Consider the following 15,603-nt stretch of genomic DNA (forward strand, 5'->3'; position numbering starts at 1 on the left):
TGGGAGGCTGAGGCAGGAAGATCACTTTTTTTTTTTTTTTTTTTGTAGACAGGGTCTTGCTGTGTTTGCGCAGGCTGGTCTTGCACTTCTGGCCTCAAGCAATCCTCCAACCTCAGCCTCGTAAAATGCCAGGATTATAGGCATGAGCCACCAAGCCTGACCCTCTTCTTTTGCTTTACTGCCTGTTTCCTCCACAAGAAGCAGGCTCCATGAAGGAAGGAACCGTGTTTGGTGCCCGCCACGTTCTCAGTTGCTCAATTCATCAACCAACCAGCAGGGCCTAATTTAATTTAGAGGTCATTGCTAATGAAAAGAAGTGATAGCAAAGGTCTCCACTGCTGAAATGATTTTCACAGGATGGTTCTGTGTTGTCCCAGTAGCCAAGGAGCCCTTTGTCAATGCCCACTGTTGCCTGGCACGCAGAGCCTGTCTGAACACTCATGGCAATGAAGATGGCCTGATTTGGATCCTGGGTGGCCTTTCAGACAGTGTGAGTTCAGACTGGTGTTAGGGCACCCATACCAGGTTGCTGGGAGGGGCAAAACTACTCTTTTTTAAAGTAACAGAACCTCTGCAGCTTCCTGTCCTCTGTGAAATTATTTACTTATTTGAGACGGAGTCTCGTTCTGTCACCCAGGCTGGAGTGCAGTGGTGCGATCTCGGCCCACTGCAACCTCCGCCTCCCAGGTTCAAGCGATTCTTCTGCTTCGGCCTCCCGAGTAGCTGGGACTACAGGCGTGTGCCACCACGCCTAATTTTTTGAGTTTTTAGCAGAGATGGGGTTTCACTGTGTTAGCCAGGATGGTTCTGATCTCTTGACCTCATGATCCTGCCTCGGCCTCCCAAAGTGCTGGGATTACAGGCGTTAACCACCATACCCGGCCAGTGAAATAATTTCTAATGTGCAGTCACAGCCATAATTGCCCATGTCTTCTCATTCACCAAGGGGGTGTGTGTCTTTGGGCCCACTTCTGCCTTCCCTAGCCCATGTCTCCTTGTGTCATGTAGGGCCTGGCCCAGGTGATCCTCTTTGGCTCAGCTGCTTGGCCTCCAGCCTCTAGTCCTTGCTTCAGCCAGTGGGAAGGTTCTGCTGGCTCCTTCAGGGCTCCTGGCATTGCCTTTAGTCCATGTGGGTCCCCGGGTGGGCCTGGGTCAGAGCTGGCTGAGGGCATAGGCTCGGGCTGTACTGAGGGCAGCTTCCAGGTCAGTAGTGCTTCCGGTGCCTTGGGCCACCACTCGCGAGCCCCAGGCCTTGCCCCCCATGTGGCTGCACACTGCCAGTGCCCAGGCCTCTGCTGTGAAAGTGGGCATGGCACCCTAGGAACAGAATCAGAAGGGGAAGTGATGCAGAGTGGCCCTCCCTGCCAGCATCCACCCAAGGTACCCTCAAGAGTGGAGTTGAAGGTGATCAGCGCCCGTTTCCCAGCTGGGCACATGGTGGGGCAGTCAGGTGACAAGTCGGAAAAGGTTTGGGGTGGAAATGTGTGTGGGGAGGTTTATGAATGTGAACATCTGCTACTTGTTTACAAGGGATGTGAGGCCTGGGAGGGGCTGGTAATTAAGGAATCTCTGGTGCTTTCTGGAGTAGGGAGGGGCTGTTTTTAGGAACAAGGAGATTCCCCTATCCCTGTCCTGGAGTATTCTCATAGATACCTCCACCCAGCCTTGGCCCCTTTGTCTGGGAAGAATTAAAGGTGTAGAATCAGACAGCTGGACCAGGATGGGTATTAATGGGGGTGGTGGGCTGCTCTCCCACTTCCCTCACCTGGGCCACCTGACAGGCACACAACACCTTCCCCATGGACTGGGGGCTGAGTAGGAGCACAGATGTGCTGGGGGCCTGCTCACACAGCTGCCGTACCACCTTCACCAGCACCTGGACCATGAAAGACAGATGGTGAGCCCATAGCTTCCCAGACCCCTAGCTACCTCCTGGTCAGGACTTTGCCCTCCTCAGACCCTGGGGCAGCCCCGCTTGGCCAGCACTCACAGAGAGAGACTCAGCAGAGACTGTGTCCACAATCAGAGGCCCCTTCGAGTGCCGCTCCAGCAGCTCCTGAGTTTTCTTTGCAGCCTATGGGGCAGGAAGGATGAGCAGAGGGGTCAGGCTGAGAGGCAAGTTTCCAATTAGCCCCCACCTCTGATCTGAGACCCAGCTAAGCAATCCCCTGCTTCCCCCACCCACCCCAAAGGTCATCAGCTCTAGGCAGAGGGGGCAGGGACTCTGCCTAGGGTGGCCTCCTTTTTGGGTCCCACATGTGTCCTTCCTCACCTCCCTCGCCACTTTCATCATAGCTTCAGGCCCCTACAAATAGGTCACTGAAGGTGAAAGGAGGAAGGTCAGAGCACAGATGGACCAGGAGTGGGCGGGAGAAAGGGGATCCACAGTGGAGGTGTAATCAGGGCTGAATGGCACTAATCAAGTCAGCAGGCTTCCGGGGTTAGGGGGCCTGAGCCAGACTTGGGAGTTGGGGGAGAAACACAGTTTGAAAGAGACAGAAGTGGGGGAATGGCCTGGGTGATGGTTTTCAGCTGGCGGGAGAAGGAAGAAGCTGCCACCACCCCGTCCCCATGTCCTTGCACAGCCTCAGACTCACCCCCACGCCCCAGCCCTCGAGACTTCTCAGTATATGTGCTGGAGTGTCTCTGGGCACATGGGTGCAGCCAAACCTCCTCTCACCTGCCCCATCTGCAGCTTACGGATGGCAGTGTTGGCACGCCGCTGCAGCATCTTCAGTGTGGCCAGCAGCTCCCGCCGCTGCCACTGGGGCATCACAGAAGTCTCCACAGCCTATGGCCAGAAGCAGTGCATCACCCCTGCCCTTCCCTGAGCCATAGTCTCTGAGGTAGGGACCAGCAGAGCCAGGGAAGACACCCACCCTATAGACAAACATCTGGGCCAGCTGGAGCCCAACCCGATTGGAGTGCTAGAGAGAGTCTAGAGGGGTCCAGGGAGGAATAGGGGAGGGAATAGGGCCAAGAGAGGGTGGGGAACAGCTCCATAGTAGGCGTGGCCCTCACTTCAATGAGTCGTCCTATGTCCTTGGACAGCCTCAGTGCCTCTGCCACATCCCGGCTCCCCTGACTCAGTCGCTCAGTGGCTGCTTTTGCTTCCTGGGCCAGGTTCTGGCCTAGCTCTCGGGCCTGCACGGAGGGGACAGGAGGGTCAGGGCCGCCAGGCTTACATTGATCTCCCCAGGACAAGGCCTCTCAACTCATTACTGGTCAGGGACAAATAAGATATAACAATCAAGACCAGTCAAGGCACCAGCACCAAATAAAACACATGCCAGCTGCCAACAGCTGATATGGCCACATTGGTGTGCAAGTATTAATACTGGCTCTGCTGCTGGGTACCCCTGAGCCCGAGCATGTCACCTGCGTGTGTCCCATGCACCCACTCAACCCAGAAGTCCCAGGCCTACTGGCAAGCTGACCTGCTGGGCCTGCTCCCCAGTGATGGCCAGCAGGCGGGTAGTGCCCTTGGAAAGCTGGCGGTCCCCGATGATAACCAGGTCCCCTATAGCCCCTGTACGTAACAGGTGCCTGTGGGAGGAAGGAGGGAACAGAATGTCAGGGGACATGACAGGAGACAAGGGAGAAGCCAGAGTGCATCTCCCATCAAGGGGTGATGGCTCCAAAGACCAAGGGAAGGGCGAGGATCTGGGGCCCCTGGGCCAGGCAGCACAAAGGAGTGACTCACGTCCCACAGCATAGCTCCACAGAGGTCTGCAGTGCGGCTTGGGAGGCTGGGTCCAATGCATGGGCCACGGGTACCCCCACTGACACCACCCGTACAGGGTCTGGGTAAACCTGAGGTCAAGAGGGGACAGGCCCGTTAACTGCCAAAGGAGAAGGATAAAGCCTCCAGGTATGCCTGAAGGAGGCCCCCGATCTCCACCAAAAGGGCTTCCCCAACTCACTTCATCCAGACAGCGCAGGCCAGGGACCTGGGCAGTGAGCGCCAGGGGCACCTCCTCCATGTACACAGGCTTATCCTGCTGCACGGCCTCCTGCACAGTGTTCTCCACTGCCCGGAGCTGCTGTGGGGTCAATGCGGTCTGGAGGGGTGGGGAGGAAATGGAAAGACCAACATGCAGTCAGCCCCACACCTGTAACTGATGCACTGAAACATGGTCAATGTTCACTGAGCTATCCCCAGGTTCTAGAATAGTGGCTAGCACATGATAGGTGCTCAATAAACACTAGCTGAGCAAACAATTCTTTTCCTTAGAAAGCTATCTGGGAGTTGGGCTTACTGGAAGCTCCAGGCCTTTCAATAGGCACCAAAAGTTGAAGAAACAGAAAAAGGAGGCTGTACCCACATGGAGCTTACAAGGGGCAGCCCAATGGAAGAGAGAACTACAGGATGGGGGGATGCAGGGGCAGGGAATAAGCAGGTGGGATGGGGATTAGCCAGCAAGTACTTCCTGGAGAAAGGATTTGAGCCAGATGTGTAAGAAGGGCAGGGAGACAGGGTGGCAGCAGAGGGAGAGGGCAGCCCAGTTTGAGCAAGAATGTCTCGGGTGACAGTAGAAACAAGGAAGGAGTGGCTGGAGGTGAAGGGAGGGCCCCTGCTGGAGGGCCTTCAGAATCCCACATCAGAGCTGGGTGAGGCCCTAGATACTCTGTAGCCTGACTCCTCACTGGTGCACGAGGAGCCCAAGGGGAAAGGACTTGCCCAGGGTCCCATAGTGATTGGGTGGCTGTGCTGGGCCTAGAGCCCAGGCCTCTAAGGGCAACCTGCTCACAGCAGGCTGTCTCTCTTTAAGCCTGTCACCTCACATGAAGCCTGTCTTTCTGTGCCAGGCTCACCTGGGTGGTCACATCCAAGCGCAGCTGCTCAGGATTGAGATGGGAGCCCTGCTGCTCTGTGCCAGGGCCCAGGGTCTGCCGCAGTGCCCAGTTCAGCAGGTGGGTGGCCGTGTGCTTCACCATGCAGCCTAGACGCCAGGCCTGAAATACTTTTGTCACCCAGGGTCCTGGGTGAGGGCAGGGGGTGGGGAGAGTGAAGGGCTGCAGGGTATTGGGAACAGTTAGGGAGGATCCTTACCTTATCCACATGCAGCTGCACCTGGTCCCCGATCTGTAGGCACTCAGGGGCTACTGCCTCATGCAGGATGAAACCCCCACAGACCTCGGCCCGGGCTACTGGGAACAGCACGTCCTGGGGGAGGGTAGGGGTCAAGGTGCCTGTAGCCTTTCCCTCCCTTGGCTCCCACCCAGGCTTGGGTCTGCCACCCACAGAAATCAGCCTGGGCTGTGGTAGAGACTCACCTCTTGCCCTACCCGCACCAGGTAGCCACGGTCTGAAGCCTGGCCCCCCTGTTCTGCGTAGAAGTTGGTCCTGTCCAACAGGAGGCCACAGCGCTGGCCTTTCCCCACAGAGGCCACTGCTGTCCCGTCCTCTGTATACAGCTGCAACACCTGGGCCTCACAGGTGCCGAACTCTGCCAGGGAACAGAATGGTTATTAGTGGTGGGCAGGGGCTGGGGACATGAAGGTGGGTCTGTGCCTTGGGGCTAACAGGCACCCCGCAGGGCACTTCCAGCTGGGGGCCACAGAGACCCCTGGTGGCCATCCTGGGGAATACATAGGGGCCAGCAGCAACCATCTTGGACATTCTTCTCAGTCATGGTCAGGCAAGCTTGTGGTGGCAGACCTCGGTCCAGGCTCTCACCATAACTTCCGTTGGGTCGCAGGGAGTAGTTGTACTTGGGGCTGCTGTCAGTTGGGGGCACTCCTTGGCGCTGCAGCTCCCCCAGTGCATGGACATCAAGCCACAATCCCTGCTTCTGAACTGGCTCAGCTTGCCGTGCCTGGTGCTGCAGGATGGGCATGGAAGAAGTACATGGAGAATGAAAGTGGGACTTCGGCCTCGCAGGGCCCTGTCCCTGCCACACAGCTGTGGACTCTGCAGCCCTTCTGGAATAAGAATTCAGGGCTTGGCTGGCTGCTAGAGCCCCTGGGCTGGGTGGTGAACCATCCATCATGTGGGATCCTCGGGATTAGGCCTTCTTGCCCACCGCTGCCCCTGGAAGGCCCCTCTCCAGGAAGCTGTGCTGGCTTCTGCTCTTGTGTTTAGCCAGTGTTTGGCTAGTGTTGCTTTCTACAAGTTGTGGCCTGAGGTTTTAGAAACCTCCCAGGTGAGGGGACAGATCCTATCTCAGACTCTTGATTTCTTTCAATATCCATAGCTCTTCCCCCAGGAGCTCAGGGCTAGGGAAGGGGTGTCCCAACAGAACCAGCATGGGGGTGCCACAGCTTGTACCTGGGCCGCCTCCTGGGCCAACCGCTCCAGTCCAGTGGAGTCCAGCTGGACCCCTTTCTCCTCCAGCATCAGCTCTACCATGTCCAAGGGGAGCCCCAGGTCTCCAGACAGTGACAAGGACCAGGCCACTTCAGCTTTAAGAAAGGAAGACAAAGAGTGTTGACAAGGGGAGGGATTAGACGAAGAAGGGGAGAAAAATAAGGTCCAGGGTCCTTCTAACCACGCAGAAGCCACCACATGCCAAACACAAATACCCCCTCCATACTGGGTAGCCTCAGGAGAGGGGTCACATTCAGGCTTCATGCCTCAAGGCCAGAGCTGGGGGTAGTCCAGGGTACTCCCTGGGCACAGGTCATTTCAAGAGAGGAGGGACGCTCAGTCTATGCATGAAGCCAACCTAGGAGAGCAGGAGGCAGGGCTAGCTGGGCAGTGTGGACATAGGGAGAGGCAGGGTGGTGTTCCTGCTGCAGAGGGGTCTGGGTATGGAAGGAGAGTCCAGGGAGAGAGGAACATTGGGCAGAGGTTGGGGGTGGACATGAGGCAGGGGGCTGGCCCAGAGCTCCCTCCTCTGTCCACCCTGGCGAGTCTCAGCAAGTCCCTTGTGCATGGGCTAGGTATCCCACTGACCAGGGAACATATCTGAAGGCCCCAGGGTCCTCAGAGTCCGATCAATGATCCGCCGACCCCGCTCCAGGGAGGCCAGGAAGGCTGCCTCGTCCTCTAACACCAGGTTGGAGATCTGAACCAGACAGAGCAGAAGTGGAGCTAGGTCTCCTTGAAAGGAGGGTCTCTCTCCACAACTCTCCCATCAACCCCTTTCTCTCCCACCGGAATCCAGTACCTGGGCTGAGTTCCTTTGCAGTTCTGGATAAGCATCTCCCTGGGGGAGGTGGAGAGGGCTGAGGAGGTGTGAAAGGCAACCAACCCACCCCCACCTCCCCACCCTGGGCCTCCCTGAGGACACGTGCCCTGGAGGCTCAGACACATTGAGGGGCTGGGAGAGGGACTCAAATGGGGAACTGGTTTCCCTGTAGGGTGGCAGAAGGGGGTCATGAGGTCAAAGGCTCAGCGGTTTGGGCAAGGAGCCTCAAGTTTTCCTGCTTCTTGTAAGCAAGAACAGCTTTCTTAGCTTGCTGATAGGATGCTGGGCTGGACATTTAGGGTGGGGACCTCTGGGCACCCAGGCTGGGGGCACTGTCTAGGCTCAGTGGTAGGCTCCCCAAAGTGCCCAGGGAGGCCCACAGTGGAGAAGAAGCTCTGTCCTTACCAATGTCTCCACCACTACAGGCACCAGGCTGCCTAGGAAGCCAGGTGGTGCCTTTAAGATCTCCATGGAGAAACGCACAGCTCGACGGAGGATCCGACGAAGAACCAGCCTAAAGGGTTTCAGAGCCCAGACATGAACCCCTAGCAGCTCATGGTCAGCAACATGGGGAGTGGGAAGGACAAGATCCACAGTGTGCGCTCCCACCCCAAAGCTCTCCCTCTCCCCATTCCTCCTACTGGCTCAACCAGACCCACCTCTCCTCTTCCTTCCCTCCTCCACCTGCGACCCCCAGCAGCCCCTGTCCTCTCTGTAGCCCTTCCAGACTCACGGGGGACCTGACATCCCAGGGAAGACGCCATCAGAGATGCAGACACTGAGTGTGCGGATGTGGTCAGCCACCACGCGGTACGCTGTGTCTGTGCGCCCCTCGTCTGCCACCCCTACCCGGCCCAAGTAAGGGGGTGCCCTGCAGCCCTGGGAAGCAGGAGAGAAAGAGTCAGCCAGTGGCCCTGCTTGAACTGGCCCAGGTAGGTGCTCTTTATCGCCTCTAGAGCATCTGCACTCAGCCCTAAAGCCAACCACATCCAGAATGGCCTTGCCAGTCCAGTCCTGGGCTGAGAAGCCTCACGGATGAGCAGGAGCCAGGCCCTGCCCTCACGGAGCTCATATTTGATGCTACAAGTGAACATATCTGTGATCATTTACTGAATTTCTACTATCAGAACTGGGTGAGAACTTGAACAACATGACCTCTAATCCCCAAAACAGCCCATTCCAGGAGGTATTAGTATCCTTGCTTTACAGAAGAGGAAGCTGAGGCTCAGAGGAACTCAGTGACACAAGGCTACCCAGCTCTCAAGGAGCAGATCTGAGATCTCAGCCAGGCCTGTCGGACTCCAGGTGCTCTCCACTACCTGTTCTTGCCTCTCCCATCTTTTGTGGGGGTGGGCAGGGAGGGAGAGTGTAAGCTACATACATGGAAATGCTCCAAAGCAGGGAGCTTGATTTACCTAGCTCCACACCTCTCTCTTCCCCAAACTTCTTCATCTAACAGTCATGCCATTCACTGTGTTGCTCAAATCAATTGTCTGGGAGCCATCTTTGAATTCTTTCTCCTACCCATCGTAATCCATCAGTGGGTCCTTTTGCTTCTACCTCCATGAGATCTCTCAAATCAATCTACTTGTCTCTACTTCCACTGCTGTTAGCCGAAGTCATGCCCTGTGGTTCTTGCCTGGATCGATAATAGCTTCCCAATCGATTCCTAAGTTTCTGCTCTCATCTCCCTCCAGTTCATCCTCCACACAGCAACAGGAGTAGGCTTTTAAAAGTGTACATCATGCTGGGCGCGGTGGCTCACACCTGTAATCACAACACTTTGGGAGGCTGAGGCAGGTGATCACCCGAGGTCAGGAGTTTCACACCAGCCTGGCCAACTTGGTGAAACCCCATCTGTACTAAAAATATACAATTTTTTTGTGTGATGGCGGGTGGCTGTAATCCCAGCTACTCTAGAGGCTGAGGCATGAGAATCGCTTGAGCCCAAGAGGCAGAGGTTGCAGTGAGCTGAGATCATGCCACTGCACTCCAGCCTGCATGACAGAGCAAGACTCTGTCTCAAAAAAAAAAAAAAAAAAAAAAAAAAAAAAAAAGAAGGGTTCTCAGTGGGGAGTGGCATGATCTGATATACATTTTTATTTATTTATGTTTTTTGAGATGAAGTCTCACTCTGTTGCCCAAGTTGGAGTGCAGTAGCACGATCTCAGTTTATTGCAACCTCCACCTCCTGGGTTCAAGTGATTCTCCTGTCTCAGCCTCCTAAGTGGCCGGGACTACACGTATGTGCCAGCACGCCTTGCTGATTTTTCTATTTTTTAGTAGACAGGGTTTTGCCATGTTGGCCAGGCTGGTCTCCAACTCCCGACCTCAAGCGAACCGCCTCCCTCTGCCTCCCCAAGTGCTAGGATTACAGGCGTGAACCACCGTGCCCAGCCCTTAGAACCCTTCTTGCCACTCTGAGAATCAAAGCCCCACTTTGGACTTCAAGGCCCACAAGACTGAACTCTGCCCTCTTGTCTGTGGTAGACTGTTCACAAAAATGGCCCTTTCCTATGCATATGCCACTTTAAAAATGGGACTTCACAGCTGTTTCCCATCAAGGGATAGACTCTGTTTCTCCATCCCCTGAATCTGTGCTGGCTTTGTGACTTGCTTTGGCCCACAGAATATACTGGAAACAACACTGTTCTAAGCCTATGTGTCTGCTCTCTGTCTTGGAACCTTGCTGAGCTGTGATGTGGACAAGCCCAGACCAGCCAGCTAGGTGATGACAGACACATGGCCCAGTCACCCCTACTGCCTCCAAACTGACAGACAGCCAAGCCCCAGAGGAGGAGTTGCCTCTCAGCCGACCACAGATGGATGAGTGAGCTCACACAAGACCAAAGAACGAGCCAGCTAAGCCCAGCCTAAACTCTAGCTCACAGACTCAGGGGGCAAATACATGGTTGGTGGTTAAGCCACAGAGCATTAGGGTGGTTTGTTATACAGCAAAAGCTAACTGACACATGGTCCTATCATATCCCATGGGATTCTCCTTTAGCTGGCTGGCCACCTTTTTGTTTCTGGCACATGTCAAGCCCTTTCTTGGGGGGCAACGGGGAGAGTATAAGCTATACACACACGGAAATGCTCCAAAGCAGAGAGCTTGATTCACCTAGCTCCAAAGCTCTCTCTTCCCCAGGCTTCTTCATCTCAGTAAACAGTCACGCCATTCACTGTGTTGCTCAAGCCAACAGCCTGGGAGTCATCTTTGATGTCTCTTTCCCCTCCCCATCTAATCCATCAGTACCAAGGTCCTTGGTACCTGCTGTCCCCTCTGCCTGGAAAGAGCTTCTTGTGGCTGACTCCTCCTTCTTCGGGGCTCAGCTCAAAGGTCATCTTCTTGGTGAGCCTTCCCCAAGTACCTTATCTAAGATTCCTCTGTACCCCTCCTTCTTCCTAGTTACTTTCACCCATGTTTACTGCCTGTTCACAATCTGTAAGCTATTACTTTGTTCTTTAACACATTTATTGTCTATCTCTCATGCTAGCATATAATTTCCATGATCCCTTTCCTGCTTACTGCTGTGTCTTCTGTACCAAACACAAAGGACTTAACATAAAGCAAGCACTTAACAAGTATTTTCTGAATAAATGAAAGAGGTAAGGAGTTAGGAGGAACAGCAGGTAATAATTAATCCTAGTGTCTCGCTTGACGTCTTGGAATTCTTGGTTGGTTATTGTCCTCAGATGCTGAGAACACTTTGAGTTATCAACAAAGATGGAATGCAATGGGGCTGAGGGCTATGATGAGCAAGTTGGAGGGCTTCTGGAAGGGAAGAGGCACTCACCTGCTGTATGGCGTGGAGCAGCGGGGAAAAGAGGTCAGTGTCATAGGTGGAGTGTTTGCCTTGCAGCACAGCCACCAGCCTTTCCAGGCCCATTCCTGTGTCCACATGCCACTGGGGCAAGGGCTGCAGGCTTCCATCTGCCTCTCTGTCCAGGGAAGGTGTGCAAGGTGAGGCCCCATCCAGGATTACAGGTGTGAGATGCCCAAGTGGAGTAGAGAAATGTTGGGGGGCGGTGAGCCCAAGGGGGATGACAATGGGAGGAACCAGACAATCAGTGTCTTCTCCTGCCACCCTGCAATAGCAGATGATGATGGCCTTGGGGTCCTGTCCTTTCTCATATAGAGCTATCTCCACTCTCACCCCTGCTTGGGCCCTTGCCTGGGCAGCAGACATCCCATCTTGGGACAGAATTCTTTGCCCCTAGAAAGACATGTCAAGGCTAGAAGAAAATCTGAGATCATCAAGTTCAACTCAATTTGTTGATCATCAAGTTCAACAGAGAATAGCAGTGACTTGTTTAAGCTGTCACAGGCAAAGACTACAATTAAATCAGTTATTATCTACAAGGTGATGAGAATTGTGCCTGGCACATGGTAAGCATCATTTACGTGTTTGTTTTTATACGAAACAGATCAAAGTCTTCTAATTGCCACCTTTTCCACTTCTGGATTCTCGTCCTGCTTCTGCACCCCCTTACCTGTTGTGTTGCATGAAGACCAGGTTCCAAAGTTCTACCAGCTGGGGGGCTCCCACCCCACCAGCAAGGTCATAGTGGATCTCGGTACAGGGTCCACAAGGGCCAGTATTCCCCATCTCCCAGAAGTTCTCTTGTGGTCCAAAGGAAAGCACACGAGTAGCAGGCACCCTGAGGAGAAAGGCAGGCGAGTGGTGAGAGATAGATAGACCCAGAAGCTGGGACCCTCTCTGCCACGAGAGCCCCTCCCTCAAGTCGAAGCTCAGCAAGAGGAAGAACAGGGCTAAGTCCACAGTATCCTGGAATGAAATGCTGAGACTCTGAGGATTGGTGCTGGTAGTCTCCATTATCCAGTCCTTCTGCCCTCCAGGAATGAACATAAGTAGGGGGTTGACTTACCCTAAGCTCAGCCAAATGTCCCTGGTCTCCAGGTCTGGCTCCAGCCCTGCCTTAGGGTCACCATCAAAGTAGGAGACCCAGAGCCTTTCCGTAGGGATCCCATAGACCTGAGTCAGCAGTTCCCAGGCCATGCTACATGCCTCCTCCTGCAGCAGAAACCAGCATGGGGTCGGGGGAGGAAGATGGGTGAGACGGAGACCCCACTGAAGTAATCAAGCCACATGAGTTTAGCCCCCCACTTAAGACAAAAGCATTTCTGTGGCCATCTTGTTCCCAGAATAAGCCATGAACCATTACTGCCTCTGAGTGTTTACTGCCCAGAAAGCTTCCCCTTCTAAATCCTATCTTCTTTCAAGTCCCAGAACAAGTCCCACTTTCACATGAAATTCTCTGCCTACTCTAGCCTGGAGTGATCTTTAACTTTAGTAAGTACCTTAGCATTGCTATTTGACCATTTGCTCAAACAACAATTTTTGAGTAGTCATTAGGCAGGAAGCATAGTCTCTGCCCTTGAGGGACTTACAATCCAATCAGGGAAGCGAGGTAATTCCTGCTACACCTGCTCAACTAGCACTTTGCCTCCACATCTGGTATTAGGCCCTGCCTAAGCAGACAGTACAATGGAAACAGGACAAACTGACTCCCTTCTTGGCTGATCAATGCTCTCCAGAGACTCACCTTAAAATATTCACCCCCAAAGGCCCAATTGCCAAGCATTTCAAAGAAGGTATGATGGGAAAGGTCTCGACCCACATCTTCCAGGTCGTTATGGCGTCCTCCAGCTCTCACACATTTCTGGCTGTTGGCCACACGTCGGAAGCCTGCCATTTCGCTTCGTGGATCCACGGTGCCCAGAAAGATTGGCTTGAACTGGAAGCACATAGAGTGGGGAGGAGGAGAGGGATATCGCAATTTCTCAGTAGAAGGGAAATGTGGGGAGTGGGTTTAGGGATGGCTGTTCAGACCGAAGGCTGAAGGTGCCCCTGAGAGTGCACTGTAATGTTGGTCTAGGAGGACAACCTGGGAGCCTGGAGACAGCCATCTCTGGTATGTGGGGAGCACAGAAGAGGTAAATAAATCATGAACCGGAGACCCTCTGCTAGTAAAATGGGCAAGGTAAAAGGAGGAATGTGTTGGGAGCTGGAAACAGGGCACTGAAATGTGGCATCCTCCGTCTCAGCTTCTTCAACCACACCAAATAACTTCAGGGTACAAAACTAAGACTTATTTAGTAGGGATCTCAGACGGCCTCTAAGATTAACTTACGCCGCCCCTATTTTACAGATGAGGACAATGAAGTCTAGAAAAGGTAAGTGGCTGATAAAAATCAAAAGCTTAGAAAATAGTACTCAGCACACAACAGGTGATCAATAAACATTTAATGAAAGTGTTATCTTTATTTAAAGAGCGAATAAATGAAATGGGATTTCCCCCACCAGTCTGCCCCCACGGGATTCCACTCCAGCCATTTCTGGACCTAATACTCAATTCCAATTCAGAAGTTCCCAGTTCAAGCCCTCCCCAAGCCCTCCCTATACTCTGAGCGCCGTACCCCCATCACTTTACCCAACCAAGCACCGCCCTCTTTCCCCAAAAGCTACGAACTCCGCCTCTCGCTTCTTTTGCCCAATCCTGCAGCGTCTTTCTCACCGGAAAACTCACAAACTCTGCTCCCTATCAGTATGGTTCGGCCCTCACCTGGTTCATGCCCGCGTTGACAAAAAGCAAACTGGGGTCGCCGCGGGGCCGCACGGAGGCGGAGGGCACCAGCCGGTGGCCATGGCGGTCCCGAAAGAAGTTCAGAAAGGCGGCCCTCACGGCCGAGGCCTTGGCTGCAGGGGGCTCCGATGAGAGCGGCCGATGGCTGGGGCCCCGCCATGCGGGCGACCTTCGAATGGCCCGCCGCAGCCGCCGAGCTGCAGCTACCACCGACGCTGCCATCTTAGCTCCGGGCAGTGACTTTACGGGGTCAAAGAGTGACGAGGGAAGGAAGCCAGGCGTTTCCTACAGCGGCCCCTGGCTGTAGGAGGACTCAGGGCGGCTCTGCCGCCGGTGTGGAAGTAATCGATTGGGTCGCTGGCAGAAGTCGATCTAGCACAGCGCCTGGCACATAGTAGGTTTTTAAGTCATTCGGCATTAAACACATATTGACAGCCTACTATGTGCTAGGCATTGTTTTGGGCGTTTAGGGTACACAATTAACAAAATGCCCTGCCCATTGAAATCTGTATTCTAGCAGTAATTGCTGTTGTGCTTATTAGTTTTGCAAAGTTACAAATGGGGTTGCAATAAACAAGTGTGGATTCAACTTCGTGTGTGTGCGTATGTGTGTGTGTGTTTTGTGTCGATGTTTCCAGGCTGAGGGAAGAAGGCAGAGAGTGACAGGGGAGTATCAGCATTCCTTCAAGAGGTATTCAACAAATAGTTTTTGAAGACCTAGTATGTGCTAGGCAACGTTCTAGGCATTTGCCAGTTCCCTTGGACCTTGGCATCAGACACCGCCATTTTGCCCTTGAAGCAGGAGTCTATAGGACAACACAGAAACCAAACAGCATCTGCTATATTATTAATTGCCTAACATTTGGTCTTGTCATTTGCCTGGGGATCAGAGAGAATCCAGGTCGTCAAGGCAGGAGGAAGCTGTTGGCTGATAGCTGCAGAGATTTCACTCTCTAAGCCTTCTAATGCACTGAGGTTTTGTGTGTTTTCGTTTAAGGTAAGAGATATACCCGTCCTACCTCTCCCTTCTGTCTTTCCATAGTAGCAGCTGTGACCCTGAAGCCAACAGGTCCTTGTGGATGCAATCAGGGTGCTCATGGGGTTTCTCATGATGCCCTTGGCTTGGAAAATTAAACAGATTAGGAAGAGAGAAGAGAATCTGCCAAGCTAAAACTCAACAGAGGTTCCAGCGCTGAGGTCAGTGTAATAATGGAGAAGGCCTTAACCATCCAGGTGGTCTGTTTTAGCCACCATTCTGTGTGTGTTAAGTTATTTGGGGTCTTTGGATACATAGTTTCTTTGGGGAATCGACATTGGACTTGAATTTTTATAGTGATAGTAAATTCTCAACTTTGTATTCTGACAGCACCTATAACTCCTATTCCATGATCCCCTTTTTCTCCCTTTGCCCACATAGATTAAAGGTATTGTTTTGAAAGTGTGTTTGGCCTATTTTGGTTTTTCCAGTGTTTCTGGAACAGGAAGCTAAAATCATCTGGGGATTTCTGTGAGATTGATGATTTTTGTTTTGTTTTGTTTTTTAGATGGAGTTTCGCTCTTGTTGCCCAGGCTGGAATACAATAGCGCAATCTTGGCTCACAGCAACCTCCGCCTCATGGGTTCAAGCAATTCTCCTGCCTTAGCCTCCTGAGTAGCTGGGATTACAGGCATGCACCACCATGCCTGGCTAATTTTGTATTTTTAGTAGAGATGGGGTTTCTCCATGTTGGTCAGGCTGGTCTTGAACTCCCGACCTCAGGCGATCTGCCTGCCTCGGCCTCCTGAAGTGCTGGGAATACAGGCATGAGCCACCGCGCCCAGCTAAGATTGATGATCTTTAGACAAGACTGTGAAATTATTT

The 15,603-nt window shown here is 53.3% G+C and overlaps 1 protein-coding gene across 3 annotated transcripts; it reads right to left on the reverse strand.

Moving 5' to 3' along the window:
- Positions 1-254: 254 nt before the first annotated feature.
- Positions 255-13,988, reverse strand: AARS2 (alanyl-tRNA synthetase 2, mitochondrial). 3 transcript variants are annotated; one of them, XM_007972392.3, is made up of 22 exons: positions 13,722-13,988; positions 12,702-12,893; positions 12,024-12,169; positions 11,628-11,795; positions 10,931-11,075; positions 7,867-8,012; positions 7,539-7,647; positions 7,113-7,151; positions 6,899-7,010; positions 6,272-6,405; positions 5,681-5,825; positions 5,278-5,450; positions 5,054-5,167; positions 4,816-4,956; positions 3,924-4,061; positions 3,704-3,813; positions 3,438-3,546; positions 3,022-3,144; positions 2,681-2,791; positions 1,991-2,074; positions 1,766-1,876; positions 255-1,317 (listed from the first exon to the last, which is right to left on the reverse strand). In XM_007972392.3, exons 1-22 carry the CDS (start codon positions 13,962-13,964, stop codon positions 1,153-1,155), a joined length of 2,958 nt encoding a protein of 985 aa, XP_007970583.3. In that variant the 5' UTR covers positions 13,965-13,988; the 3' UTR covers positions 255-1,152. The 3 variants fall into 3 exon arrangements, with proteins under 3 accessions (XP_007970583.3, XP_007970582.3, XP_007970584.3); XM_007972391.3 differs by having other exon boundaries at positions 10,931-11,222; positions 13,722-13,983; XM_007972393.3 differs by lacking the exons at positions 7,867-8,012; positions 10,931-11,075 and having other exon boundaries at positions 13,722-13,983.
- Between the last annotated feature and the right edge of the window lie 1,615 nt (positions 13,989-15,603).

The sequence above is a fragment of the Chlorocebus sabaeus genome, chromosome 17 (assembly GCF_047675955.1).
Source record: "Chlorocebus sabaeus isolate Y175 chromosome 17, mChlSab1.0.hap1, whole genome shotgun sequence".
NCBI classification, from domain to species: Eukaryota; Metazoa; Chordata; class Mammalia; order Primates; family Cercopithecidae; genus Chlorocebus; species Chlorocebus sabaeus.

Coding starts and splice junctions, on each gene's coding strand:
- AARS2 (XM_007972391.3), bottom strand. CDS start 13,964: ATGGCAGCGTCGGTGGTAGCTGCAGCTCGGCGGCTGCGGCGGGCCATT. Junction 12,170..12,701: donor TTGGGGGTGAATATTTTAAG/GTGAGTCTCTGG, acceptor TTTCTGCTGCAG/GAGGAGGCATGTAGCATGGC. Junction 11,223..11,627: donor GTCTTCATGCAACACAACAG/GTAAGGGGGTGC, acceptor CTGCTATTGCAG/GGTGGCAGGAGAAGACACTG.